General features: G+C 40.6%; 1 protein-coding gene across 1 annotated transcript; it reads left to right on the forward strand.

The window, feature by feature from the left end:
* Window positions 1–2,937: 2,937 nt before the first annotated feature.
* Window positions 2,938–9,086, forward strand: LOC114053927 (fatty acid-binding protein 5-like). The gene is made up of 6 exons (XM_027877077.1): window positions 2,938–2,972; window positions 3,372–3,457; window positions 4,085–4,369; window positions 7,369–7,541; window positions 7,990–8,091; window positions 8,811–9,086. The coding sequence occupies exons 1-6, from the start codon at window positions 2,938–2,940 to the stop codon at window positions 8,862–8,864; spliced, it is 735 nt and encodes a 244-aa protein (XP_027732878.1). The 3' UTR covers window positions 8,865–9,086.
* Window positions 9,087–9,817: the final 731 nt, after the last annotated feature.

Here is a 9,817-nt window from a genome sequence, read left to right on the forward strand (position 1 = left end):
GTAGGGAAAATTCTTGTCCAGGTACAGATTAGACCAGATGACCTCAGATGCCCCTGCAATGAGATTGATGTGATTCTGAGAAGTGCTTATGGTTACCTCTACACAATCCCTTAAGATTAATTTAAAAAGCACTGTGATATTGTATGAGAAAGAATGAAAGACTTCCTGGGTCTTTGGGATGGGAATTTTTTCTTACAAAGTGTGGACAAGAGGTGGGTGACCTTTGTACCTTCTGTGATTTTATTGCCTAAATTCTGTGTATTACTTTCAAACAGGGCACCACTCCCACCCTTCCATTAGGTCTGGGTGTAAGCCAGGAATTCAAAGTAAGTCTACTGTAAAACACACCAGAAGAGAAAAGGGTCAGAGAAGTGCTTTAGAGGAAAAAGTCAAATTTAACAGGTTCTTCTAAGTTCTTCCCCCTACCAATCATCTCTTTCTAGAAGCAGACAGAGAAGAAACCATTGGTTCTTGTTGAATTAGTCCTGACCTTTTCTTTTTTTAAATTTGCTATTGTATACTTGTTCAGTTTCTGTGGCTTTCCACTTTAGTTTTTAACAATATCAATAACATATTTATTTACTATTTTCTATACATTCTCTGATTTGATCCTTACAGTAAGCCTATAAGATAGGTAAAGCAAGTAATGACTCTCACCTTCATTGTATGGATGAGGAAACTGAAGCTTAAGTAAACTCAGGTTACCCACTCTTATAATCCCAAGCCCAGTGCACTTTGGATATAAGAAAGCTGTATGTAATTTGAGAGGAACATGCGAAAAGTGAAAATTGTACTAATTATGGAAATTAAGGGTGTTTCTCATAAGCTTGGCAAGGTGATCAAAGGATTTATTCCACCCTCTGCCATCAACTATGCATAGCATATGTTCTATTATCTGCACATAGATCATTCATTTTTTAAACATTTTGTGTGAGTGGAGAGAAGGGAATGGATGTGAAAGATATAGAGTTAGAATCTCCTTGTCAAGTGATTGGAGATGGAGCATGGGGAGAGGGAAGAGTCAGTTGATGACAAGGTTGTGAACCTGTGTGAAAGGACATGCCTTCAACATGAAGATGGAAGTTAGGAAGAGCTATGGGTTTAAGCGAAAGGTAAAGAGTTCTGTTTGGGCATGTTGAGTCAGAGATGTCTATGGTATATCCAGGAAGAGATGTCCAACATATAATTGGTGATATGGTTCTGAAGCTCAGGAAAGAGATGAAGGCTATAAATGTATGTATGTATGCATGTGCATACACACAAGCCATTAGACCAGATTCAAATTCATCTCTCCTTAATAATATTTAGTCCATATTTTCCTGTCTTGTCCACAAGGTTAGCATGAGAGGCTTTGTCCAATATTTTGCTAAAATTGAGGTAAATTACATTTATAGCACCCCCTTGTTCTAGTCTAGTAACTTACTCAAAAAAGGTAAAAAAATTAGCTTGCTATGACCTGTTTTTGTTGATTCTCATTTAGTGCTTACTGTGATACACTTCTATTCCTCTTGACCTCTCAAAGATCACTGATAGTGGTTCAGCAATCACATTCATTATATGTGTATATACATATGTGTATGTATGTATATATATTCTATATGGTGTGTATTTATGTAGATATTTTATATTCACTATATATGTGTGTATATCCTCCTACTAGCCCGATACATCTCATCTCAGCCTTCAACCTCCTCCAGCACAATGTTCTGACCACAGGAGGTATTTAATAACTATTTGTCAAATTTACAGTTATATAAGTAAAGATATTGCACACAATCAACTTATGTATGTAATTGAGAAATCATTGATATTAGTACATTGAATATGAATATGCAAAATAAATATTATATTCTCACCACTAGGTGGAAATAGAGTATTTTCATTCTCTTTTACATTTTGGGAAGTATATTACTATAATCAATTTTTTTTAACAGAATCACAAAATCACGGATTTAGGCCTGGAGAGATCTCAGAGGTCATCTAATCCAGTCCCTCGTTTTATAGATAAGGACATTGAGGCCCACCGAGGTCAGATAACTTGCCTAGGATCATGTAGTTATGTGGCATTGTTCAGATTTAAACTGAGAACCTTTGTATTCATTTCCAAAGCTTTTCTCATGATAACCCCAAAATTAGAACAAGGAAGGATCTTAGATATAATTAACTTAGTCTTTTCCTTTTAAAATGGAGGAAAATAATTCACAGAGAGGTTAAATAATGAGAGAGCGAAAAAGAGAGAGAGAGAGAGAGAGAGTCAAAACAGAACGAGTTATTACCAGAATCAAGGTTACATTTGGTCTCTTGAAATCATAGGACCTCTGAAATAGTTATGGGGCACATTAAAATATAGGTGAAGGGAACCATTCCCTCTTTATTTATGTCAGTGGTTGCCTGAATTGTTACACATTATCATGCTTCTCAGATGTATTTGTAATTGGTTGCTATGCCTTTCTGGCTGGCCAGTAATTAAGGGAGCATTTGCCTGACTGCATACAGTGTCTTCTTCAATTTCCCCTACTTAGATTCAACATAAGAGGTCCTTGGCATCTGTCTGAAAATGACGGATGTAGCTACTCCGAAAAACTCCAGAGCAAACAATAGACACTAAATCCTCTGACTGGAGGTATGGAGCGAATATCTTGCCATTGGACCCAGATGGCTCAGGAGGAGAGTGAGGCTGGTGACTTTGCACAGCCCTCCCTCCCTCAAATCCAATTCACTTGCAAGTCATGGCATCACCTTCCTGATGTCATGGTCCTCTTCGAAAAGGAAGGACAAACAACAAGATAACCCCAAAAGGGGCAATAGTCCCAAATGCCCCAATGTAATTATGTCCCTGGTTTAAGTAGGACAAACTTGATTTGCAGTCCATTTTGAGGAAAGACTGAGAAGTATTATACCAAACTGTAGAAGCTCATAACATCCACAAATGGGAAAATGCAGCAAGCACAGCAGCAACTGGCAATAGTGATGTAAGGGATAAAGAGCTGGTCTCTGGAGAGCCGAAAGACCTGGATTCGAGTTTCATCTCTGACATGTACTAGCTGCATGATCCTGGAACAGTCATTGAATGTCTCAGTGTTCTAGACAGTACTCTAAAACTAAGTTTCAGAGAACCCGCAGTGGTAGACTGCGCTTCCTTACCCAGGGAGTTTCTTTATACCACTGAAGTAGCAGATCTAGACCCCCACCCCGTCCCCCCATCTCATTTTCCAGTTTCCCTAGACCACAACTGGGCTTCCTTCCTGTGGTAGATAACGAAATTTCAGTTCCAACCTATGTTTATTTTGCTCATCTCGTTTACAGATAACGAAATCACATTTAGAACGAGAATAGATCTCTTAAATGTCTCCGTTTCTGCCTGTGACCAGGGAAGAAGGGGTTGGTTGTCAGGCTGAAATAGGTATTCAGATCCTGGAAAAACCAGAGTCCTCAGGAGGAGAAAGTTGCCAGGCAGGTATGTAAAGTGCACTGTAAAACTTGAAGTGATTTATACAAATGACAGCTATTATTATTAGTAAGAAAATGGGGGTGGGCTCAGGTCCCTTCCCGAGGAAAGTGAAGTAGTGGAAGCATTGAGGGGAGGCGGCTAGGGCCGGCAGCAAGAAGGCAGTGCCAATTGGAGCTGCTTATGATTTAACAAATATTTGTTCAGCACTTTTCACTGTTCGAGCAAATGTGCTTGCTTGGCCTCTTAGGTGAATTGCAAGCGAACATCCTGGAGATTTTTAGTTGGAATCCACACCAGATCGGAGGGTTTGAGCACACACACACACACACACACACACCCCACACACACATCCACACCCAAAAAGAAAAGGGAGAGGACCCTTTCCCTTTCCCCGCTCCAGTTTCTTGTCTATGGTTTCTTAGAGTAGTTAAGGGAAAAAAGGCTGAGGAGCCAGGCAATAGGAGCCTGGACAGAGGCAGGGTAGGGCAGGGGTGCGAAGTGCTTTGGGAGGGGTGGCTGCGTGTCCTAACTTGAGGTGAGAGCTTATGGGAGTCCCCCCCCCCCCCCCCCGCTCAGGGAGGCTCTTGGCAGGTGAAGCCCATTCACAACTCTTAACCCACTAGGAAAATTGAGGGGGGTGGAGGTGGGGGGGAGTGGGGGAATGGAAAGAGGCCGGGCTTCCTCTGCTCTCATTGGTCCAACCCACCTCCTCACATGGCCAGATCTCTATATATGGGAGGCACCGAGCCGGGGCCGTCCCCACGCTGGTCCTCTACCTCTCAGCGGAACGCTCTGCTCTTCTCAGGGTTTCTTACCTCCTCTTCTCGCCAGAATTCACCATGACCTTTCCCAAGCAGCTGCTGGGCAAATGGCGCCTCGTGGAAAGTAAAGGATTTGATGAGTACATGAAGGAAGTGGGTGAGGCATGCTTTCTTGATTCTGGGAGAAGGGCGCGCGCGCCGCCTGCATACAGATGTGTCTGGCACCTCTGTCTGGCCTTGGCCCAGGGATCTGGAGGAGAGATGCTGAGCCGGCGCCCAGCGCGCCCCTGGGGCCGCGTGGCGGGCCTGGCAGGGTCTGGGCTTTGGGAGGGAGCTGAGGCTGCAGAATTAGCAAGCTCTAGCACCTCCACCACCTCCTCTTTTTCTTTCCCCTCTGCGTTTGTGGCCTGCTTCTCCCTCCTCTTAATTTTCCCTTGGCTCTCCCCATCACTGCCCCTTTTGTTCATGGACGGCCGAGTTGTCTTAGCTGAATCCATGTCTCCTTCGGGAACCTTGCTTTAGTGGGCCTCAGGGAAGGACCCTGGCGTGCCCTCTCTCAGGGAGGCACGGTGCTACCCTGCTCAGGGATTGGCGGTTTGGGGAAGCAGCGGCAGCTCTTGCGCTTTCATTCATTTATGAGCTTCTCTCCTTAAAGCTCCTGGAAGCCATGAGGGCCATAACACCTGCCTTTGTAAGAGCATCCTGCCCAGTGGGAGGGGAGAGAGCTCACGGGGTATGGCGCTAGTGCGTTCTCCTTTCTGGGGATAGGTTTTGCCGTGGAGGGGGCGGGGGTTGGAGAAGTGGGAAAATTAGGCTGGCAACCCTACTTAACAGGCTTGGACGACCTGAATCTACTGGGCGTTCCTTTGTTTACTGACCTAATGCTTGGCAGTTGCAGTTCTGCATTTGGAAATTCATTCTTTTGACTTTCTCCAAAAAATCAGTCTGTCTGGGGAATGGCCAGTGCCTTGCAATAGAGAGCACGTACCCTTTTTCCTTTATCTTTGCAGCTGGGAAGTTCTAAAGAACTAGATCTGGTGCGCCTCTTACAGATCAACCAGTTCAACCTTCTTGTTGTACAGCTAAGTAAACTGAGGTCCAGAGAGGCACCTTGCCCAACTAAAGTTATGTGATGAGTGGGCCAGGACTAAAACTCGTATATCTTGACACCGGGGGCTGGATTCAGAGAACCTGATTTTGAGTCCTCGCCGCTTGTGAATATGTAACCTTGGGCAAGTCTTCACTTTATTTCTCAGATCAGTTTCCCCTTGTGTAAAATGAGGAGGTTGGACTAGCTGACTTCTAAGGTCCCTTCCAGATCTACATCTGTACTCCTAGCCCTTTGATCTTTCCTCTGCACTGCTTGTGAAGGAAATAGAAGTCTCTTTTTGCTATTCTAGTCACATGAGACGTTTATTTAGTACCTGCAATAGGCAAAGCACCATATCAAGATCTGCATGGGGATGTAAAGAAGATTGAAATACAGTATTTGATCTTAAGGATCTAACAAGCCAGTCTTCACTGTGAAACAAATATATCAGTCACTGAATTAGATGAACACTCCAAATCAGTACTGCCCTGGGAGTTGAACTTACCACTCTTCTGGTTCTCCCTTCCACTCCCCAAATAGCAACAACCACAACAACAGCATTAAAAGTAATTCCTGCTTCCTTCCAATAGTGTTTGCTTTTTTTTTGGTCAATGTTTCTCATGTCAATAATATTGATTCCTTTAGTCTTGGTTATTAGGGTTCAGTAGTAGTTGAAGAAAATTGGAGCAGTTGTGACAGACTGTCAAAGTTGTCTGGTGACTGCTGTCTTTTATCTACATTAAGGGTAAAAGAGTTGAAAACTAAGTTAAACTTGCTGTTATTAAACTTCTTAGAATGACTTCAAGGAGGCTGTAGAATTTCTTGCTTATACTAACGGCCAAACAACAACAGCAACAAAAAGCCTAAAACAAAACCCAAACCCCAAACTCTTAATAGTCTCTTTTCTCCTGAAGGCAAGTGGACCAGGTCCATTTCAGAAGGCACAGAACTGATTGTTGTGTTCTCTCTCTGCACTGCGGTGCTTGGGTGAGGAAGAATTCTTTGGGATGCAGAGCTAGCATCTCTGGGCAGTTGGACTTGCTGAAATTCAAACACTTTATTTTGTTACCTGAGAGTTTTAACCATAGATGAATCGGTAGTAGTTAAGAACATCGTATTGGGATTAAAAAAATCCAGATCTTTCATTAAGCATTAATTTTATCTTGGCTTGTTTACATCTATAAAATGAGTCCCATTCCAATATTAAAAATGATTCTGACATCAAAGGTAAGTATGCAGATAAAATATCACTTACTACATACTTGTATCTAACAGATCTTTAAAAACTACAGTATGGTAGTAAGATTAAGATTAAGTAGTGCTTTTTCATTTTGAGTCTAGTTAGTAATACAAGTCCCCAAAAGTGTGGCTTCATTGGTAATTAGGTAATTTTGCAAATCGGTTCTTTTTTTTTTTTCAGTAGTAGATTTTCAGAGGACTAGGGTTCAGATCTTGGCTCCATCACTTATTTTATGTGTGAGCACAGGCAAGTCACTTAACCTCTTTTGGCCTTGAACTTATTCATCTGCAAAATGAGTGTATCAAACTACATTACCTTTGAGGGTCTTTCCAGATCTATGATGCTATGATCCTAAGTGCTCACTCCCTTTTTGTGTGTTAGGGGATAGTGGTGGTGGCAGAGAAGGCAAGTATGTTTGAAATTCCTCTATTATTATTTTAAAACCTTGTTACTTGAAATCTTACCTTTGGAAATTGGAAGTATAATATGACTTACCAAATGATCTTATTGGAACATCTTTAAATAACTTTCCTGTCTTGATCAATAGTATTGACTAAGAAGGAAGAATGCTAGCTGAGTCACAGCAAACGGTGCGGAGAAGCATGAATAAGCTCTGGAGGTTTCTAAGCTTGATTATTTAATTTAACTTCCACTAAGTGTCATAAATGAGTTGTTTTGAGTAAATCAGCTTTAATAATCTTTTTTTCCTCCTACGTCTTGTGGACTAAACTCAATTGGACTGTTTATTTTGAATGTAATACTACAAATTAGTGACTTCTTTCATCAGTCTTTATGTGGCTTAACATTTTGTAACTTTCTTTGGCAGGAGTGGGGATGGCCCTGAGGAAAATGGCCGGAATGGCCAAACCAGATGTTTATATCTCTGAAAATGGGGATGTAATTACCATTAAGACCGAAAGTACCATAAAAACTACACAATTCTCTTTTAAACTTGGTGAGAAGTTTGATGAAACCACAGCTGATGGCAGGAAAACTCAGGTCAGTAATGACATTTTGTCCTTTGTTACAGCTGAGGTAACTTCCATAAAAATAGTTTAATTCCTTGTTAAAATTTCTACTGTTTTTAGTCAAGAACCAAATTAAAAGGACATATATGTTTTCCTTATTGATCTTGAAGTAAGAAACTTGTAAACATCAACTCCTACAACTAAACTTCATTTACAAAAATAGTCTAGGAAGCTTGAAGGCTGAAATATTCCAATATGATATTTTAAGTTCTGTGTAAAATATCTCTTAAAGTTTTAGAGTATATTAGAGTATATAGAGTATATTAGAGTATTAGAGTATAATCATAACAAATAAAATTTCATGAGGGAAGTAGCTGCAAATATAGAAATAGTCTTCTATCAAAGGTCTCAGTCAAGTGAACACTCATATTAGGAAATTTTGCTTGGCAATACAATCTGGAAATTTTATTTTTCTCTAGACTCTTTGTACCCTTGACAATGATACATTGATCCAGCTACAGGCATGGGATGGGAAGGAAAGCACAATAACAAGAAAAGTAGAAGATGGAAAGCTATTGGTGGTAAGTCAAAAGCCTCCCATGTCTCTTAGATTCCTCCTTTATCTCTAGTCTACATAAATTGGACCATGTCACTGAAAGTAAATAGAACCATGCCCAGCAGCAGAGATACCAAAGCCCCCAATACAAATGACTTGTCCAAGATGTAAACCCTAGCCTTGCTTTGAATCTGGATCTACTGTCTCCAAATTGACACTCTCTGCTTATACAGCTTATTGCTCGTAGACAAAGGTGGGCCTCTAAGCATGAGCATTGTCTTCCTTGGTGGTGACAGTAAGTTGATATTGAGTAAGCTACACATTCTTGCCTGGGTCCTTTCCAACTCTGCCTTTCATGAATAGCCCACACTTACATACTGCTTCACAGTTTACAAAATGCCTTCCTTCCAACAACCCTGTGGAATAGTTATATCATTAGCCATGGAACCTTCAGAAAAACTCTCCCTACCTGGATCTCAATTTCTTCAGTGGTAAAATGAAGTCATTAAATAGATTTCTATGGACCTATCCAACTCTAAGGTCCTAAGGTTCCAAAATGTCATGGGTTTACCCTCTACTGTCATGGGCTTGCCCAGAAACCATTCTTGCTGGATTGCTCTAGATCTTTGATGCCATGATAAGTTTTCAAAGCATATGACATTCTGTTCTACACTTCCTCATACTCCTGAACCAAGATGTTATTAACACTAATCTGTTCTAATCTCTACTCTTTTTTCCCCCCAGGACTGTGTTATGAACAATGTGACTTGCCACAGAGTCTATGAGAAGGCCGAGTAAAGAAATTCCATCTTCATATGGGACAGGAATTAGCTGTTATAAATGAACCAGCTCAGTTCAATGAGCAAACTCTCCAACCAAACTTTCTTGCTTTTTTCTTCTTCTCTTCCTTACTGTGGTCTGTTATCAGTGACTGACTACCTGCAAACAGTTTTATTTCCAAGCTTTGATGTAATTAGGATTGTTTTGGCTAGTAAATAAAGAATTATGCTGTTACTAGAACCTCTTGTCTGTCATTTAAGGAGAGTTAGAAGTGAATATTCACTTGAGTTAATTTTAAATAAATTTTATACTCTGGACCAGTCATAAGGTCCCTGTAATTTGAAAATACAACCCAGGACTGTATTTATGGAGATAGTTTTGATGTAAACACTTTACATCTAATAGAAACCAACATTCCCTCCCTCCCCCCACAAAAAACTATTTTTTAAATCTCAATCTCAAAATTAAAGCTACTCCTTAGTGGAAAGGTGACTGTGATTGATATTAAATATTTAGCAGCCAGTATAAAGTTGTAATAGTCTGGGGAGGGTGGTTGGAGCATAATGAAATGGCCAGCCCAAGAGGCAAGGCCCCTCCCTTCCTTTCCAGACCTGGCAGACTTAATATACAATGATATTCCGTGACTCTCTGTTACACATTCTATTTCTTGTAAATAAGGTATACCCTTCTAGAGTTGTATTCCAGACACCAAATCTCATTCTTATAAATCTCAGTGATACATACGAGGTTAAATTTGACTTCTTCTGTTAGAACCTCTGGTTCTTCCTACTTATTACCAATATTTGTACATTTTTGTATAGATATCTGAGGCCATGGGTTTTATTGATGATTCCTTTCTTGGATTTTATCTTTTGTGAATTACTGGCCTTTTCTACTGTTATTCTTTCACTATTTTAGTTGCTATTTTCTATGGTATCTTGCTTGTTTATTCATAAGCAAATTTCTTCCCT

The sequence above is a fragment of the Vombatus ursinus genome, unplaced genomic scaffold (genome assembly GCF_900497805.2).
Source record: "Vombatus ursinus unplaced genomic scaffold, bare-nosed wombat genome assembly UNPS02014812.1, whole genome shotgun sequence".
Classification (NCBI taxonomy): Eukaryota; Metazoa; Chordata; class Mammalia; order Diprotodontia; family Vombatidae; genus Vombatus; species Vombatus ursinus.

Bases quoted from the DNA above. Each gene is read 5' to 3' on its own strand.
- LOC114053927 (XM_027877077.1), top strand. From the start codon at position 2,938: ATGCAGCAAGCACAGCAGCAACTGGCAATAGTGAT. The intron at 2,973-3,371 runs GTAAGGGATAAA...GCCTGTGACCAG, and splicing joins CAGCAACTGGCAATAGTGAT to GGAAGAAGGGGTTGGTTGTC. The intron at 4,370-7,368 runs GTGAGGCATGCT...TTTCTTTGGCAG, and splicing joins TGAGTACATGAAGGAAGTGG to GAGTGGGGATGGCCCTGAGG.